This window comes from Podarcis cretensis, assembly GCF_951804945.1.
Source record: "Podarcis cretensis genome assembly, chromosome: 3".
Taxonomy (NCBI): domain Eukaryota; kingdom Metazoa; phylum Chordata; class Lepidosauria; order Squamata; family Lacertidae; genus Podarcis; species Podarcis cretensis.
Window position 1 is genome coordinate 57,023,045 of NC_137172.1, and position 20,294 is coordinate 57,043,338.

Here is a 20,294-nt window from a genome sequence, read left to right on the forward strand (position 1 = left end):
AAACTAAGCTCTTTCACTTCTATTTTTAGCCAAACATTGTACAGGTGAGCTGGCATTAACCTACCTCTTGCGTTTATAGGCTACTGAAGGAATGTAGTGTTAGCACTGTGCTGAAAATTTCTGTTTCCACTTTTCAAAATGAAAGTAGCACTCTCAGTGGGTAGACATACCCTTTACATTTTCACCTTTTTTTGATCCTGTTTACAAATGGACACATCAGTTTATTTTTACTCTATATCAGTTCTGAGTGTGTTCAATCATAGGTTCATCCATCCCAAGTTTTGTACATTTAAAAAAACCAACAAACCATGAAACACTTAAACTGGTCACATTATATAGGCATTTTGCATGCAGTCTTCCCCCTTCCTTTTGTATACTTTCGAATGCATTTCCCCCCCTAAAATGGATTGTTTTTTTGGACTAAAAACTGCAGCACAAAAACCAAAATCTATAAGCAAGTCTGGCAATTTAGGTCACTTTGCTTCAGTATTTGGACTAAATGGATTACTCATCCATCCCTGCTATCCATGGGCACTTGCTCCCCACCCTCCACCCCCATATGATGCTTCTTCAATTACCATTTATGGGTCTCTCTTTTCCAGAGTGATCCCAGCCAATCAGCAACAATATAATAAACACAATGATTTCATGATGCTGTAATCCCAGTTTGGGCTAGCTAGCTACAAAGCCACCTGATGGAGGGCAACACAACTAAGTCAGAGAGGGCAGTACGTCCTGGACTAGTTACACGGGTTATCCTGGTCAATCAGAAAATATGCACTAAAACGATGTCACTGAGGGAAAATGGATTCCCGTTTAGGAAGTCCTTTCCTGAATACAGGAACATTTGTTGCCTTTTGTCTTACCCTAAAAAATAGTAAGAGAATATTCTTTCAATGCTGATTAAAGTGTCACAAAAGCTGCCCTTTCTTTTGGTTCAGACATACAGTGCTACCTCAGGTTAAATACTTAATTTGTTCCGGAGGTCCGTTCTTAACCTGAAACTGCTCTTAACCTGAAGCACCACTTTACCTAATGGGGCCTCCTGCTGCCGCCGCGCCGCCAGAGCACGATTTCTGTTCTCATCCTGAAGCAAAGTTCTTAACCTGAAGCACTATTTCTGGGTTAGCGGAATCTGTAACCTATAGCGTATGTAACCTGAAGCGTATGTAACCTGAAGCATATGTAACCTGAGGTACCAGTGTAATGACGACTGGTAGGACAGCAAGTAATGGGAAATGGTTTGCATGCACCAGGGAGTATCAAAATGAACAAATAGCCCTGAAGAACATAGCATTCTGGTGGCCATGTGTACTTGTTCTAAGTATAATGAAGCCAGATAAAGAACCAAAAGCAAGCTCAGTTTTTTCAAAAACTCCCAACTGTACATCCACATTAACTGCTTCACTTCTTCATCATCTACACACCCCTTTCAAGAGCAATTTGACAACTTTCATTAGTCACCTTTCATGTGCATCTCATATTAGGGAATCAATGCTGTGGTTATCCAATGTTCCCTTGTATTGATGAATCAACTATAATTCCTAACAGTTTACATGCTTGTCGCATGTCTCCCAACAATCTGACACAACCAAATTTACACACAGTGGTGGATCTTTTGTGCACTTCTTGCGGATATGATTCAGATAGCAGATGCTATTTCCCAAATAGCAAAAACACACTTTATTCTTACATTTGAAAAGGTTTGTTTTCAGATTGTGTAAGAGCCAGAATACCCTCTAAGGCAACCTTTTTCAGCCGTGAGCTGGTTCACTGTCCCTCAGACCATGTGGTGGGCTGGACTATATATATATATATATATATATATATATATATATATATATATATATATTTTGGGGGGGATGAACGAATTCCTATGCCCACAAATAACCCAGAGATGCATTTTAAATAAAAGCACACATTCTACTCATGTAAAAACACACTGATTCTCGGACCGTCTGCAGGCTGGATTGAGAAGGCGATTGGGCTGCATCCGGCCCACAGGCCTTAGGTTGCCCATCCCTGCTCTAAGGAGCTTAGCCCCACGGGTTCAAGTGCATCTGGAAGGGAACATAACTCAGTGGCAGAGCACATGCTTTTGGAAGTCTCTGGTTCAATTCCTGGCACCGCCAATAAAATAAAAGATCAGGAACCACATATGGAGAAAGCCACATGGATCTATGGGCACAGGATAGGGAAGCTTCCTAAGAAAGCAGCCCACAGCACTGACTTAGATAGATTCAATAAGCAAATGGGCATGTATGGACAACCTCTGATATAGAGAATAGCCTCCTCTATGAGTCTGTACTTTGAATTCATGAACAGTTCTCTAATAGCACAGGATTTATTGGCATCAACTTAATTGAAATATTTTTAGTCAGATGAGCAACTCAGAGACTATAGTATGTATTTCAGGTGACACAAATGGATAAAATTACCACCATTAAATGTAATTCAAATGTTTTACTCCTTCCAATACTGAACTAGGTAATTAAGCACCTATCAGTCAGGAAGCAAAATGAGGCCACCCAAAAATAAAATAGTGGTTTCCCTGTACTTGGGGAAACAGGTATGCAGAAGTATATTAGTTTGCATGTTTCTTTTAAATGGTCCTGAGAGTTTCTAGGACATACAGAATGCTGAATGCATACAGGCAAAAACTTAGTAACTATTTTCCTTTCCTTCCCATCTCCAAATCTGAAGCACAGCTACAAGTGTCTTGATTCACACTGACTGGAGCCCCGAACAATAGCATTTCAGCTATCAACAGGGATATTGCATGTTTTCTAAAGCTGGTGTCCACCTGTCTCTTCTTAAAACAAAAACCGCAGAGGAAAGATTGACTCCAAATTCTACTAGTGATTTTTAAAATCTCAAACTCTTGAAGAGAAACTATAATTACTGATGAGAAGTTGGTGACATGGTGAGTGAGAATCTGATGTTTTAGAGCTCATATCTTCAGTTTTACAAAACTTTAGCAGAGGAAACCCAGGATTTTCAGAAAAAGAGACATCTTGGAGAAGGGATCCTCATTGCACCAGTGATCACAGGATACTTTTTCAGGTCCTCGGTGCTCTATGATAGCTAATATCTGCCAAAGAATATTATTTGCCTCCACATCAAAATTAAAATCTGAGTAACTGGACCATATTTAAATTTCTTGTATGCACTTTCAGGATCCAAGGAGGAACAAGCATTGGTAATGGGGAAACAAGAAAAGATAGAAAAATGAACCATCTATAATGCTGGAAAGAAAAGGGCTGTGGTGATAGCAAAGCAAAGAGACATAATAAAAGAGCCAAGAAGTTCATATGGGACACAGTGGGGAGAGAACCACTGTGCAAGTTGAAGTCCTTCTGCTGACTGGACCTATCAGTTGAATCACATTAATTACATTAATAGTAATTATTTCTGAAATTCTACCTATACATATACATTAGCATATGCAAATCCATGTGAGGTTTTTTTTTAATTATTAACAATGTGTTAAGTTTCAGAGGGGACCAAGTTGCAGAGGAGGGCTAGGTGACTAACAAAAGGCTCAAACATCCTTTCAATCCTACATGCTTTTCTTCAGGAGGGGAGGAGCAGCCTCCTTAGCCCCCACATTGCCTAGAACTTGAAAACATCCCCACAAGCAATAAGCTTATTTAATACCAGTACTTCTTCTCAAAGCCATTTAGAACAGAGGTACCATGTTCTGTGCTTCTCTAAGCACATAGCTCCAAAACCGCCCCTTACTGAGAAGCAAGCATGCCTGCACTTTAAGCAGGTCAACAGAAGTGTAGTAACGCCAACAAAAAGATGCTGGGTAGAATCCAATGCAGTGCTAAGTCTCTTGTTCCACTGGCGCACGGATTTTTTTTTGCGGAACGGAACATTCCCCCCCCCCACACACAGGGGGAGTGCTATTGTGCAAACAAAAATCATTGCACTGATGGGATGCAGTTGTTAAATACCATCCACAGACACAACAAAGACAGCCTGGAGCAGCTCCAAATTTTGGAGATTTCAATTAGAAATTGTGGCTGGGCCCTTAGCTAAAGCTGGTTACAGATGCCTGGTTACAGCGACACCTTTGTCAATGTTGTATTTCCATACATGATGTTTTCCCCACTTAAAAAAAAGAAGAAAATCTCAACATTTTCCTTCAGTAAGATTCTGTATTTCCTTACCGTCCTGTAAGCATAAACTGCCAAAACTGAATAGCATAGACATATCTACTCCAGGAAAGTAAAAAAACTAACTATCCTGTTGGGTTGGATTAGTCCAGTTGTGGATGACTCTGGGGTTGCGGCACTCATCTCACTTTACTGGCTGAGGGAGCCGGCGTTTGTCCGCAGACAGCTTCCGGGTCATGCGGTCAGCATGACTAAGCTGCTTCTGGCGAACCAGAGCAGCGCACGGAAACGCTGTTTACCTCCCCGCTGGAGCGGTACCTATTTATCTATTTGCACTTCGTGCTTTTGAACTGCTAGGTTGGCAGGAGCAGGGACCGAGCAACGGGAGCTCACTCCATCGTGGGGATTCAAACCACCAACCTTCTGATCGGCAAGCCCTAGGCTCTGTGGTTTAGACCACAGCGCCAACCGCTGATGGGAGTATTAAATGTATTCCCCCTCCCCTTTACATCTTAACCTCTGCATTTCATTGTTTTGGGATTTTTTAAAAAAGCTTTAGTTAGTTTTTTGTGCTGTTTTTAACTGGAGTTGTGATTTTCAATGTTTTAATCCATTTGTTGCTGCATTGAACATGAGCATTGTTACGAAAATTAAACAGCTGCATGTTTGACTGCAAAAATTCATGCATTTATCTCAGCCTTTAAATTGATGGAAATAAATGTATGCTTTATTTAGTATACATTTATATGCACTTTTATTACTTTACATCATGGGTGAGGAATTGGATCTGACTAGTAGGCCAGATAGTTATCTCCCTCAGCCCACCACCCACAGGCCAAGTCTGACAGGTGGATGAGGCCCCCCTAGCTGTTAATCATCTGATGCTTTGACATCAGGTGACCTGTTTTTGCTCACAACTTACTTTCAAACCATGTGGGTAAAGGTGTAGCCCATGAAAAGCACTATGAGGGGCTTTGCTATGCATAGTGCTCTGTAAGTGCAGCAATCAGCTGTGCATAAGTGCAACACAGTTTCACAAGCCTCTTGCATAGCATGTCAGAAGCCTGACAGCTACATCCTTACCTGTCCTACAACTGGCATCATATAATGGCACTGGTGGGTGTTGCTTGGCTACAGTGGCCTGGTGGACCTAATTATGCCTGTGGACCAAAAATGCCCTACACTGGGTTCATGTTAATGAAAGTATTTTTTGGCAGAATTAAACTAAGGACACAATGTTCTAGGTCATAATCAGTGCAAGAGTATTCTGCTCACAGTGCAAGTGTATTTCAAAACATTCCATTTATGGCAGTCCTATGGTATTTTACTTATTTTTCTAATGCATTAAGAGAAAATTCTTCAGCACTGGCCATAAACGTAAGTAAAATAACATATAAGAGTAGTTTCCATTCACCATTTGTTCCATCTTGTCACCATGTGTAACTTTGTAGGACAGCAGCAACACTTACAACTAATTCTATTTTAGAGTCGCTTGAGGTCTGGTAGAAAAACACTTGTGACTACTCCAACAAATAGGATACTTTATCCCATATATACTTTGAAGTCCTGAATCAGGTGATCCAGCATGTACTACGCACCATTCTTCCCTGTGTCTCTGGGGCTGTTTGCATGCCATGTATTTAACTCTACAGTAGTTTTAATGTCTGTCTGCACTGAAAGTGGACAGGAAAGGGAAACACAAGAAATGTTGCATGCTTACACAAGCTTTGAAATCTAGTTTGGGATTGTAAATTTTACATCTATCCATGCTTCTAAAGGTTCCAATCCCAAGCTTCATGGTAAACTGAAGAACTGATCTGTTACAAAAATATGCAGTGTTTCAAAAGTACAAATACACAAAGGTTATTCGGTGCTTAGCATGAGAAAATTGCTGTTACATCATTTTCACTTTTCAGGTCATTCCATGGTTGGGTATGATTTACAACAAACATGAGGACCAGGTGGAGAAAAGTGAGGTAAAAAGCAAAAGAGCTTTCAAAAGTAAAAAATTCAGAAATTGTGGGTGTCAGAGGTAAACTAGCTCAGTTCTTCCTTGCCTGAGAAACTGTTCAAGAACAATTGCCGTATTTTTCGCTCTATAACACGCACCCGACCATAACACGCACGTAGTTTTTAGAGGAGGAAAATCCGTAGGCATGCCACCCGTAGGCATTCCTTCCATAACACGCACAGACATTTCCCCTTACTTTCTAGGAGGAAAAAAGTGAGTGTTATGGTGCAAAAAATACGGTGTATCTGCTTATCATTTTCAAAATGCCATTTCTGAAAATCACATTTGTAGGGACTGCAAAAACTTATCAGCTGTACTCCATAAATAAGACCAAGATAGCTTAATTTAAAAGTGAACAAGCCCAAGCCCCCGAGGTTAAATTTCATTGAATGCCAAGACTGCAATCGCCACTGAACTCAATGGAGTTAGTTCTGAACAAACAATGCTATAAGAGTAATAACCAGGAAACAAAGAAAATCAAGTTTTATTATTAAATAATCTGACTGATGTCTTAAAACAGCTTACATATTTTTAAAAAATAAGTCTACTGGCTTAATCACTTGTGATTTGAAACAAGAGGTTTTAGATGAATAATCCAAATATGCACTTTGTTTAAAGTAGTTCTGATTATGAGGATATGATTTTACATTAATTATAGGAACTATGCAAAGTGTTACTGATGACTTACAGGTTTATGAACTGCAACAGAATCAGAACCATGCCTATCAGATGTCGAGATAATTTATGTATGTTCAAATGCAGTCACTGAGTGAAGATCAATTTTAACCAAGAGAATTTACTTTCTGGGGATTGTCAATGCATTTTCCTAAGAAACTGCAAAATACTGCATGGACTGTCAGCTGTAATACTCCAAGTGTATTCCTGGTCAATATGAGTTAGCTTATTTTAAACAGAATGAAACAGCATATTTAATTAATCCTCATGCAGTGCTGTCAAAGTATTGAGTTGTAGGAGAATAATTTTATTGATCAATTAAATCTGCAAAATATTTTCTCTACCTATTTTGGAATCTGGAATATATTTCCTATTATAACACCACATCACAGTCAAATTTAACATGCTAAAAGCCATTATGCCATCAGTGAAAGAATACTGCCAGTTGCTTCACTTGACTGTGTCATATTACTAAAAGAAAGCCCTTAGCAATTTCAACCTAAAATGCAAAATATCTGCTATGTGTGGGTACAAAATAACAGGAAAATAACAGGGAAGAAAGATCTGTCCAGCAACACTTCCTCAACGTTACTGAACAATCTGGGTGGAAAACTTTAGTTTGCCATTAAAGCTGATGATCTAATTGACAGATTAGTCACTATACTAAAGCTATTGACTCTAGCTAGCATCACAAAGAACAAAACAGATCCTTTCAACTAGAAGACTCAGAGAGCAGACTTGGATCCCAATTTTTGAATTTTGTCTTAACAGAATGCCACAACTCAAGACTAATTTAACCATAACTAAAACCTTTGGTGGAAAACATACATAATGTTGAATAATAAAAGGCAGGAGTCTTGTCTTTCTTACTTAGCCTATTCCAATAATAAGCGACAGTACTCACAAATATAACATTCTGTATGCAATTGTATTGATGTACAGATTCTAATCAGTTAAATACTAATACCAGTGTTGCTACATTCATTATTTTAACTGTTAAAGTCTTAAAAGACCTGCAGAATTGCCTATCAAGGCTCATCACTTAGGCTAAACTTTCTATCCAGAATCTAACACTTGACAAACATCCAGACTGATGGAATCTGGATAAAACCAGTTCCAGCAAGAATATTTAACAATCTTTCTCCCAAAATAGGGAAATGCAAAGACATTCAACCTATTACATTATTCCAGATTAGCACACGAAAACCCTTCAGGATTACATGCAGGATCACACTGGTGTGTCAATAAAAGTGACCCAATTCCTTCACTACAATTTGAAAATTACCTTAAAATGTGCAAGTCCAATGAATCTGAATCCATTTTAACAGCCAGACCATCAACAGTCTGGTGCATTTTTAATGTGTATCAACAGACAATAGTGTACAGGTTTCCGTTCTGGAATGAAAGATAGAGAACTCAAGCTTTCCTAAGCAGCAATGTAACTGTAAATTGGATTTCCCTTCCCAAACAGCAATTACCAAACATCATGGCAACAAAAAGATACCTTCTATTAATGGCTGTGTTCTAGTTATTCACGGACTCTTTTCAAGTATTGCATTCTTTCAACTTCTTAGGGAAAAAAGTTAACTTTGTAAGACCCGAATTGCTTCTCCCTCTAATTATTTTCAACATAAAATGTTAGTTTATTGCAACACTCTCAACGTTATTATTAAAAGGTGGGATCCAAATAGCATTGCTTTGCTAACAGACGACATCTGTCAGCAAAATGGAAGACAATTTGTGGTGGTTGCTCTTCCCCCCATTAGCCTGCGCTGCTTCCCTAATTTGGTCTAGAAGGTTTCCCAATCTTCTTGAACAGACTTTAGGATTATGCAGGACGGGGGAATTGCTTCAAATAGCCTTCCATTCTACTGATAAATGTCAGGGGAGTAATACGGAGTTCCACCCATATTTTTTTACCAGGTTGTATTGCGAGAGGATGAATAAGAAATGTAGAAAATAAAGTTTGCTTTTTTAAAAAAGAAAGGACCATGTGACAGTACGATGCCAACCTGTCTATTTTTTGGCAACTAACAGGTCCTACAAATATTTTCATCTTTTAGTACAAAGAATCACATTTTTGGGGCTGCATTAAATTTTTAGAAACTGGTCTGCTAAAAATATAAACTACTAGATGGTAGTACCTAATATTTAAGGAGATTGACAACCAGATACCTGGGATTTTTTTTGCGGCCTCATCTAACAGATATAAGATGCTAATTACTGGCATGGTAGCCATTTTAGTAATAGAGCAATCTTATGCATGACTACTCAGAAGAAAGTTTCACTCCTAGGTAAGCATATATCGGATTGCTGCCAGGATGATCTGAAGTGGCCAGCTATTTGTTATAAGCTAATAGTGTTTTGTTTCATTTTGTTCTTAAAGAGGTTCAATTATGTTTTGGGCAACAACCATGGACCAGATATTCACTGCAAGAAGATAATCACAAAGTATTTTAATGCTACCACTTTCTATCCAGAACACTATAACTATTACAAAAAAAGGACAATTCAAACATTTTCTTCAATATTTGCTTCGAACATAACCACACTTTTTTTAAAAAAAACAACTAAAATCTTACTTTACACCCTCCCTTCAGAGTATATTGGACTCCACCTTCTAAAGCAATCATAATTTAGAAGAGCAAATGTTAATTTGATTTAACCTGTCACATCAGCTTTTATCATCTTCTTGCTATCTAAAGAAGGTGAAAGACAATTTTTCATTTTATAACCTAATTCCATTTCAGTTTTATTTAACTGTCTACATTATTCTGTGAGTGTGTGCACATACACAATCACACACAGAAGCAGTGGTATCTACATACAGTTTTACACAAATATTTACATACACATGTTATACACAAACTAATGCGATTCCATGATTTACTTTTAAGTAGAAAGGCATATGCTTTTGTAGCATATTTAATTGTTGCACTGGTCTTACAAGAGTACTATAAACCTTTGCAACAATTAGCTAAAGCACATTTCATTCAGGATTTTATAGATTGTATATAAAAAATACAATACCTAGAATGCTTATCAAACAAATAATGCTTTATTGGCATCTAAAAAAAACATTAAAATGTATGTTATTTTTTTAATTTTTTAACCCACTGCAGTACGAGCAACAAATCACAGACACGTACTTTTGAGAAATAAGAGACTATAATGCAGAAATATCAAGAACACACCATTCTCTGTATTATTTATGCTCCTTTTTTCATTTTGGCCAAACTGTAGGAACATATAGTATCACAGCTCTGCCTATGCTTTAAAATTCTGCAGCAGCCTAAAAACCTGGACAAGAAACACCAGCACCTGTTTTCAAGTATAACAATTTCCATGGCCAACCTAATAGCAATATCTAAAAATTTCCATTTCTTCCATAGGAAGTCTTTGTTTGTTTGACAAGCTGTTATTTATCCTTGTGAAGTAAAAGCAAGTGGGGCAAGTTTGCGTTTTGTCAGAAAAAAGAAAAAAGAAAAAAGAAAAGAAGGAAAGTTTACCTACCATGTTCAAATTAAGAACAATTTTCTATACAGGTCAGTTGTACAGCTATTTAAGTGAAAGATGAACATGAACATTAGATTAACTTAATTCTGGCAGACAAAAGTGAACTACTAAGGTCCAGTCAGCAATTCATCTATTACAGAGAGAGATGACAACTTTACAAAAGGTATCTTTTTACCTACTGAGTGATGATTATGTCCCCTCAGTTTCTGTGCTTTCTACCACTGGTTCACTTTCTAATTCAGCTTCTGTGTCACTCTTCTCTTTTTTTGTGTCACTTGAAGTTGCCAGCTTTTCATAAAGTTCTGGTTCACCCTGTACTTGCGCTGCAGGTGGCTGACTCTCTGTCTCTGCATTTTCACCATTAACTTGGGGCACACTGTCAGTCTTTTGTTGAGATGTGCCACCTTCAAAAAATTCAAATGCTCTTGGATGTGGAGGGGGTATCCAGTTGTTCTGTATTCTCTCTCTCCCAAATCTGTTTCCATTAATTTCTCTGCCAAAATTAAAATCTCTGTCATCCCTGTCCCTCTGCCTTTCCCAAGGTCTTCGGCGATCATCAAAGTCTCTGTGAGTGTCTTGTTCAAGTCCCCGGTTCCAAGTTGGGCCACTTCGATTTTCAAATCTGTAGTTTGTTTGACGATACCTTTCTCGGTCTTCCTGGAAGCCTTTAAGACCACCAAATGTAGGAAATGAATGATGCTCTCTTTCATCAAAATCTCCTCTTTGTCCCCAGTGCTTATCTGAATTGAAAGCAAAATGGTCTCTCCTACTAAGTCCTTCCATGCCTGGTCTTCCAAAGTTCTCTCTTAAATCTATGTGTGGCCTGGCAAGATGTTCTCTTCCATCTACTGGAGGTCTTCCTAGACTTTCTCTTGGATCTAGTGGTGGCCTTCCAACTGAATCCCTCATATCCACTGAAGAGGTCCGATTAATGTTCTCCCTATTTTCCACTGGAGGAAAGCGATAGTCTCTATCTCCTTCTTGCTGAATGCTGTCATCTCCAAGTGCCAACCTTTTATCTGGGTTAGACATGTTATCAACACTTTGTCTACCGGAAGTTCCAAATGGTCTCTCAGTTTGAGTAAACAAATCTCCGGAAAGGAAAGCTCTAGGCGGAGGAAGGGATGGGTCAAGGATTGCTGGAGGAGGAATGCTATGCTGTAGTGGTATTCCAGGCTGCAGGAGAGGAAATCGTGGCCCAGGTGGCTGTGGCATTAGTCCTGAGCGGATATCTACTAGAGGCATTCCAGGCAACCTTTGACTAGCAATAGTTAAATGGGGTACATTTTGAATTCCAGCATGTGGCTGTAACCCTAAAAGTCCAGAGCCACTTGAAATATTTGGTGGTGGTAATCCTAATAGTCCAGAACTACTTGAGACAATCGGTGGTGGCAATCCCAGAATCCCAGAGTTGCTTGATACAATAGGTGGTTGGAGTGCTGCCAAAAGCCCAGAACTACTTGACACTATAGGTGGCTGGACTCCTGACAAAAGTCCAGAGTTACTTGACACTATGGGTGGCTGGAGTCCCATTAGAAGGCTGGAGCTGCTTGAGACAGTCATGGGCTGGAGTCCTGCCAGAAGTCCAGAGCTGCTTGAGACACTTGGAGGCTGGACACCCGTCAAAAGCCCAGAGTTGTTTGAAGCATTAGGTGGCTGAACTCTTGTCAAATGTCCAGAGCTGCTTGACACACTGGCTGGCTGAACAAGCCCAGAACTACTTGAGACACTAGGTGGCTGTATTCCCCCTACAAGCCCTGAACTGGTTGAGACACTTGGTGGCTGCATTCCCCCAGTAAGTCCAGAGCTGCTTGAAACATCATCTGGAACTGAAAGGCAAATACAAAAATTTAAGTCAGCAGAAAAAAAGAGTACCTACTATGAAATAGCTAATTTTCTTTTTTTAATCAGCTACTTGTGTTGCTTGAAACTGTAGCTGTTTCATCTCTGAGTTAGATTAAACCAAGATCAACATTTATCAGTTGGCTTCTTATCTGTTTGAAATCATATTTGTAAAAAGTAAACCCAGCACCTCAAATTTGGGGACAGACTGAATTAAGCAGGATTTGAAATAATAATAAAAATACTCCTAAAATATTTTAACTAGGGCGTCACACAATCAAAAGCAAAAGAGGAGATATTTCCCTGTCTACCTAGTCATGTAAGTTGAGATAAAATATAAAAGAATACAGAAAGGGATTTAAAAATTTGGTGCCATTCTTTGTAAAATGCCAACATGGAACAAGAAATACACATGAATGCTACTGAAAAGGCCTGCAACGCTAATGAAAGTAACATGTACTCTGATCTTATTGTAGAACACTCCAGAATGTAGGAAACAACAGGAACTATGTTCCATATGAGATAGCATGAAGCTCTAGACATTATGAATCCATCTTTTACTCCTCCAGGAAAAAGAAGCAAAATGTTTCTTGGTCTCAGAGAAACACAGTGTTTCAGCAGCTGTATCTGCATCTGTTGCACATTCAAAACCAACATGTCATGTAGAAAGCTAAGCTATGCACTGTGAGTTTTAAAATCAGGGGACATTTTATTATTTGATCAGCACCTTACAATATGTGGCCTTGGCACCAGTAGCTACTCCAATAACTACCCCTTCAGAATACCCGTGCAGAAATGACCACTCTACAGTGGTGCCTCGCAAGACGAAATTAATTCGTTCCGCAAGTTTTTTCTTCCTGCGAGTTTTTCGTCTTGCGAAGCACGGTTTCCCATAGGAATGCATTGAAAATCAATTAATGCGTTCCTATGGAGACCGCTTGCCAGACTGGTGGTGCGGAGAAGGGCTTTTCTCCCCAGCGCAAGCCTTCAGGACAGGTACGGGAAGAGAGGGGAAGGCGCGCAGCGCTCTCCTCTGTTCCCGGGGCTTGCGGTGGGAGGAGGGTTTTTCCTCCCCACGCCAACATTCAGAACAGCATTCTGAAAGTTGGCGGTGGGAAGGAAAACCCTCCTCCCACCGCAAGTCTTCAGGACAGCCATCCGAAGGCTGGCGGCGGGAGGAGGTCTCTCCGCCCCACCGCCAGCCTTCGGAGCAGCCATCCCAAGGCGGGCGGCGGGAGGAGGTCTCTCCGCCCCACCGCCAGCCATCGGAGCAGCCTTCCGAAGGCTGCCGGTGGGGCGGAGAGACCTCCTCCCGCCGCTAGCCTTCGGAGTAGCCTTCCGAAGGCTGCTGGTGGGCGGAGACCTCCTCCCGCCGCCAGCCTTCGGAGCTGCCATCCCAAGGCTGGCGGCGGGAGGAGGGCTCTCCGCCCCACCGCCAGCCTTCGGAGGAGGTCCGAGGACAGTGGGGAAGACGCGCTGTGCTTCCCCGCTGTCCCGGAGATTTCCCTATGGGCTTTCGTCTTGCGAAGGAAGCCCATAGGGAAATTCGTTTTGCGAAGCGCCTCCAAAACGGAAAACCCTTTCGTCTAGCGGGTTTTCCGTCTTGCGAGGCGTTCGTCTTGCGGGGCACCACTGTAGTTGTACAAACTTTATGAGCAAAGTTTCATTGGGCTACTTACCAGCTCTGTTTTCACTTGATGAAATCTGAAGATCTGCAAGATGGGATCCTTTTTCATCTAAATCTGACTTGTTACTTGACAGAGGAGTAAAAGCACTTCCAGCAGATAATGTTGGGGTGGTAAGACTACTAGAAACAGTACCAACTGGTAGAGCAAGGTTGCTATAATCTTTCATTGACTCTTGAGCAATTGTTAGCGAAGACTGTACAAGAGCTGTAAAACAGAACACACATACAACTTCTTACAACCCTATGCATGCCTACCCACAATGAAGTCCTGGTATATTCAATAGGATTTGCGCCCTAGTAGAAGTGTTAAAGATTGTAGCTTATGTTGCAGTATCACAGTGAATTCTTTTCATATAGTTGTATGTGCAAATGATGTAATAAAAAAATCTGGTAATCCTAAACTATAGACTAAATATGCTATTTGCAGTATTATCAAGCTACCATTTACAGCAGCACAAAATGAACACGCATTTACTTTGCCTTCACCTTACAAGCAAACAAATCATCAAAGTAGCTATCATAGAGGCTGGCAAGTTTCTTCTGAGCTACAACTATTTCCATTGATCTATACAATTAAAAACAAAGGACATATTCCAATATAAATACACAACACAGTTAATGTTTTTTTTTTTTAAATTCTCATCAGTAGCTCCCTCCAACAAACATACCAAATGTATTTTAAGTTGTCCTCTAAATGTAGGAGCCATTTTGGAGTTTGGTGAAAGAGCACTGCCTAACTGAAGACACAAGAAGGAAAGATATAAACTAACTTACGGGTTGGAACTACCGGCGGTGGAACAGGTGGTGGAACTGGGGGAGGCAAATAACCTAGAAGAAACAAAGAATAAATCTGAATAGACAAAGCCAGCAAAAGTGATCTGAATAACTTATTTGTATAGAAGACAACATTCACTGCATACAGTCGTACCTTGGTTTTCGAACAATTTGTCTCGAACGTTTTGGCTCCCGGATGCCACAAACCTGGAAGTGAGTGTTCTGGTTTGTGAACTTTTTTGGGAAGCCGAACATCCAACGTGGCTTCTGATATAAGAGTGCAGAAAGCTCCTGCAGCCAATCGGAAGCTGCTTTTTGGTTTTCGAACATTTTTGGAACTTGAACGGACTTCCGGAATGGATTCCGTTCGAGAACAAAGGTACAACTGTATTTGCAAGTGCTCGGCTGAATTAAAATTATGAGCAAGCGGTATTATTTAAACCAATATATTCTGTTTTGCATCTTTTGTGTTTTAAAGTGCAGTTGTATGGGGTTTTTTATTTTATTGTTTCATCTTCTTGTAAGCTGCTCTGAGGTTTTTACAATCAAGTGGTGTATAAATTTTAATGAAATAAAGGAGTATCATTTAAGCATTACAAGTTAAATAAACATACGTCAGTTAACTCCAACAGCCCATCCTATGTATGCATACTTAGAAGCAAATCCCACAGGATTCAATGAAGTTTACATCCAAGTATGGATCTTTTAATCAGATCAATCTATGTGAATTTATGCATAAATTTATGTCTTAATTATATAAAGGTAACTTACCAGGAGGTGGGTGTGAAGGATTGAAGCTTGCTCTCATGAAGGGAGGTGGAGGAATTGGACTATAGCCAGGAGGAGGGACAGACATTGTAACAGGAAATGTTGGTGGTACTAAACTAACTGCTGGCACAGATGGAGCTACTGGAATCTGTTTAGGAGAAAAGTAAAGTATGTCTTCAATATTTACATAATCCCGTTATTTTAAGGCTATGCAGATTTACTGGGAAGTAAGTCTCACTGAATGTAGCAGTACTTCCTCTGGAAAACATGCCTAGTATTGGGATGTGTAAGTAATAATTAGAATCAAAAACTACACAATGACAATAGTAACTATGGTCTTCCAAAATGTGAATTAAAGGCTGTTAAGCCTGCTCCATCTTGCAGTGTCACTTCTTACTAAATCTACTGTACACTGCTCTGATCTCCTCCACTGAACAGAGTGATCTGGGACTTTGGGTCCCCTACTCTGTCACTTAACAGCCAACCAGCACTATTGTACTGTATCAATATTGCCTAAAAATCATGTCTGATTGGCTGAAATTTCCCAACATTTTGGAGCTTAAGTGAATACAGAAAGTCCTTAACACAAAAAGCTAACTCAAAGGTATTTTGGTTAATTGAAAGAAACAAATGACTAAGCAAGAGAAAAAGAGATCCCTGAAATAATTAAGCAAAAACATAAACAATTAAACTCACAAAAACAAACTCCCAGATCTGATGAGACCCCGCAGTGAGCAGAGCAGAATCTAATAACATACGACCGGCAGGGAATATTGCCTTTTCATCATTAGTGTACAATGAAAATTCACAGGAAATCCAATTTTCAAACTCATCCAGAGAGAAAATAGGAACTGGGTGTCTAAAAGCAACCACTTATCCTCAGAGGTTCAGAGGAGATTCTTGTCACACTTGCCTACCACCTATGTGTTAGTTTCTGTTTCCCTCACTGAGCAGCAGCTGCAAGTCATGGGACTTTGTTTTCATTCCACAGTGCAGATACTGTTGGATTCTCACGGGAAAGGGAGACTGGATGTGACGTTCACTGGTTTCTTTGATCTTTCGTTTCTTTGGGAGTTGCTCTCTGCTTCTCACAGAGACAAGATGTATATTTGTATGCTCTCAGCATAGGTTAGAAATAAAGCTTGGCAATGTAGCACCATAGTGCTCACTGGAAGGACAGATTGTGAAGCTGAGGCTCCAGTACTTTGGCCACCTCATGAGAAGAGAAGACTCCCTGGAAAAGACCCTGATGTTGGGAAAGATGGAGGGCACAAGGAGAAGGGGGCGACAGAGGACGAGATGGTTGGACAGTGTTTTCGAGGTTACCAGCATGAGTCTGACCAAACTACGGGAGGCAGTGGAAGACAGGAGGGCCTGGCGTTCTCTGGTCCATGGGGTCACAAAGAGTCGGACACGACTAAATGACTAAACAACAACAACAATGTAGCACCATATCTGCTTCATCCTTTCGTTTGAGGACTCTGGGATGTTTACTCTGCTGGGCTCAAGGCAAGATGAGCCATATCAGCTCAAGGGCCGGAGCTGAATAAAACTAACACTATGTGCTTAGAGCTCGACTCTACTGAAGGATTTCCTCTGGTCCATTTTGTGGTGATTGTCAAGAGGCTGAAATAAGTGCCCATGCTAATGACTGTGAGTGGGACCTCCACACAGAAAAGGACAATCATAATCTTTCAGCACTGAAAGAATCATCACCTGGATGCTAGGCCTGCTTTCAGACTTAGGGATGTATATACTAAATAAATATCTCTTCAGACCATCTTAAACCTGCAGCATATTTTAGGGTGTTATTGGGTTGTTATTTTTATTTTGATTATATATATTGTGATTTTTATGTTGATCTTTTATGTGACCTGCTCTGAGACCTCTGGGTATAGGGCAGTACATAAATTCAATCAATCAATCAATCAAATAATAATAATCATCTCTCTCTCTCTCTCTCTCTCTATATATATATATATATCCAGGTTGTGCTTTCCTTCAGATGCACAACCTTTAGACATAAAAATGGTTAAAAGTGTATAGTTAGTGTCACTTTACATTGCATAGACAATAAAAGATACTCATAATTATGGAGTACTAATAATTGGGTGTTTCTTCAACTCACAGCTAACTAGAGCATTGGGAAAGTGAGCATGCAGGGAGAGAGATTTACTGTAAATCAGGGGTGGCAAAATGCTGGTCCATGAGCCTATTCTGGCAGCCTTCTAGCCCCTGATCAGACAGCAGCTCTAAACAAAGCACCTCTTCTCACCACCAGTGAACAGACAGGAATGCTCCAGAAACAAGAAGGAGCACAATGATGTGATCCATGTTACCTGGGTGCTCAGCAAGCTCAGGAAGCATTGGAGGAGACTGTTATACACCTTCCTGTTTCTGGAGCATTCCGATCTGCCCACTGGTGATGAGAATAAGGGGTTTCATTCTGTATCATCAAAGCTAGAGTGATTTTGATCCTGATCATCCTTGGGGAAAGTGTGTTGAGTTGGAGGTGAGTTAATTCTGACTTATAAATTATAATGGAAGATGGGGGGGATGGAATGTCCACTGTCTCTATTTGGGGGGCTTACTCTACTGTCATCCCCTATCCCCGGGCAGCAGGTCGTTCCCCACCGCTGCTGGGGAGATTGGGAGCCCTCATTCTTTGCCAGACTGGCTATATCAGTGGTCCCTTACTAGCTGAGTGCTATCTTGAGGGCTGGACCTATAGTCCATCTGTTTTAGCATACAGTGGTGCCCCGCAAGACGAATGCCTCGCAAGACGGAAAATCCGCTAGACGAAAGGGTTTTCCGTTTTGGAGGTGCTTCGCAAAACGAATTTCCTATGGGCTTGCTTCGCAAGACGAAAATGTCTTGCGAGTTCCTGCGGTTTTCCCCCCCTTCCCCCCCTTTTTCTAAGCTGCTAAGCTGCTTATCTGCTTATCCGCTAAGCCAATAAGCTGCTAAAAGCCGCTAATAGCGCTAATCCGCTAAGCTGTCAATGGGCTTGCTTTGCAAGACGAAAAAACCGCTAGATGAAGAGACTCGCGGAACGGATTAATTTCGTCTTGCGAGGCACCACTGTATATCCCCTTCCTTCTGCAGTTGGCAGCCCTTCAGCTTATTGGATAGCAACCTTCCTGGACAACTTGCTTTAACATCCATGGGCATAGCCAAGGGGTTGCGGTTGGGAGCAGCTGCTGCCCCAATCAAGAAAATAAATAAAAATGCTTAACTGACCAATCGTGTCACAGATAACTCAGTTCTGTCCCCCCCCCCCCAACATAATGCCTGACTATGCCCATGCCAAGACCCAATAACAGAAGTATAAATTCTTCACTTTCTTCTTTTCAAATGGTATGGGGGATGAGGGGGACTTCTCCTACAAACTGCAGGGGGTCAGAAACCTTCTGCTAAAAGGGGAAGCAAAAACTGCCTGGCTTTGCAGGCTGCAAAAGTCAGGCTTTTGTGCTAGATGGCAGCAATAATCAAGAAGGGTAGAGTAAAAACTTTTGAAACCAGAAAATTTCAAGTCCTGCTTGCTGACACAGAATATAACCCATTCCATGTCTGACTACCTTTCCTGGATGAGAAAAGCAAAGACAGAATTGAGTCCAATACTAACCTGTAGCATAGTGACAGACTGTGTGTAAGTTTCTGTTTGGGTTGTTACAGCTGTGGTCTTGTCAACTGTTGTAGTCTGGGTTGTTTGCACAGGCTCTTTTGTGGTCTCTGAGCTTCTTGCAGTTTCCCATTCTTAAGAAAAGAAACAAGATAATAAGATTTAATTAGTATTTCAATAAAGAAAGAAAGGGACGATTGGTCTTACCTGAATAGCAGATTTATTAGGTGGATGATGTAGTGTTTGGATTGGGCTGTTTCTCTTGTACGAGACTCAGGCAGAAGCAAATAATTGTGTGAGGTAGACCGCTTCTCAGTTTTTAAGACGCGCCAAGCAGGAGCATGGTCACAAAAATCTAAAACTAAATTAAGTACAAGGGCCTACCTCCCCCCGGCTAACAAGTGAACAAGAACAAGAGTAAAGAAAAGCAACTCCCCATAATAAAATTCAGGCATATATAGCATCCACCTCCTGACAATGTAATGCAAAAGAAATAATAATGTCATATAATGTATGCAGTAAGAAACTGTTAAGGAAGCAGCGTGTGGTTGCTGCAACAGGTAGCCCACGGCGCAAAAATCATTGAGGAAAATGGCAGTCCAACCACCGAAACAGCAACTGCCAGCAACAGGAAATAAAGACCAAAAGTAAATAATTAATTGGAAATAGAAGTAAAACACTGAACATAGGTTAGCAAAAGACATCTAGCAGGCAGACAGGGTTTTTTGGGGGGGTTGTTTTACCTCAGCAGAGGACAAATCAAAGGGCAGACAGCAAACAGTAACAAAGACTGGACAAAGTATTGGGACAAACAGATTAAGAAGATGAAGATTGCCAAGTAACTAAGAATAACAAAGAAAGGTGTTACAGAGGGCTCAGTTGAATAACAGCCAACAAAACAGTGGTCTACCTCCCACAATTCTTTGCTCCTGCCTGAGTCTTATGAAAGAGGAACAGCCCAATTCAAACACTTCATCGTCTACCACAATAAATTGAAAATATTAAAACATTTTCAGAATACTTTCCATGAAACCTAAATCTTTTTAATGACTAGAGAATAAGGAGATATGCACAGAAAAACCGCCCGGTCATAGCCAATTCATGAAAACTTTTATGCACAGCTAGATGAGAACTACTAAGCTTGCTCTATGAATCAACAGTGAAGGCAGTCAACAATTTGGTCCTGATAGTTTTAGAAATTCTTATATCGTTTCGACAGTTTGTTGAAAAACATTAACTAGAGTTGTTTTTATTATACCATCCTTAGAAGATCTAATA

General features: G+C 40.4%; 1 protein-coding gene and 1 long non-coding RNA gene across 5 annotated transcripts in view; both read right to left on the reverse strand.

Moving 5' to 3' along the window:
• The window catches only part of SCAF8 (SR-related CTD associated factor 8), a 73,897-nt gene that overhangs the window by 26,655 nt on the left and 26,948 nt on the right, over positions 1–20,294 (reverse strand). For 2 of the 4 annotated variants that reach the window (XM_079971502.1, XM_079971500.1), the window contains exons 16-20: positions 19,020–19,150; positions 15,398–15,542; positions 14,627–14,680; positions 13,845–14,057; positions 9,247–12,152 (exon numbers count right to left, since the gene is read on the reverse strand). In XM_079971502.1, coding sequence (XP_079827628.1) covers positions 10,513–12,152; positions 13,845–14,057; positions 14,627–14,680; positions 15,398–15,542; positions 19,020–19,150 — 2,183 coding nt within the window. In that variant the 3' untranslated portion in view covers positions 9,247–10,512. Of the gene's footprint in view, positions 1–8,092; positions 8,203–9,246; positions 12,153–13,844; positions 14,058–14,626; positions 14,681–15,397; positions 15,543–19,019; positions 19,151–20,294 lie in introns of those variants that run through there. The other 2 variants (XR_013837555.1, XM_079971501.1) reach the window with 2 other exon arrangements.
• LOC307213585 lies at positions 12,967–13,664 on the reverse strand. Its single transcript, XR_013837590.1, has 3 exons — positions 13,606–13,664; positions 13,529–13,545; positions 12,967–13,350 (listed from the first exon to the last, which is right to left on the reverse strand). It is a non-coding gene; the product is annotated as an uncharacterized lncRNA (long non-coding RNA).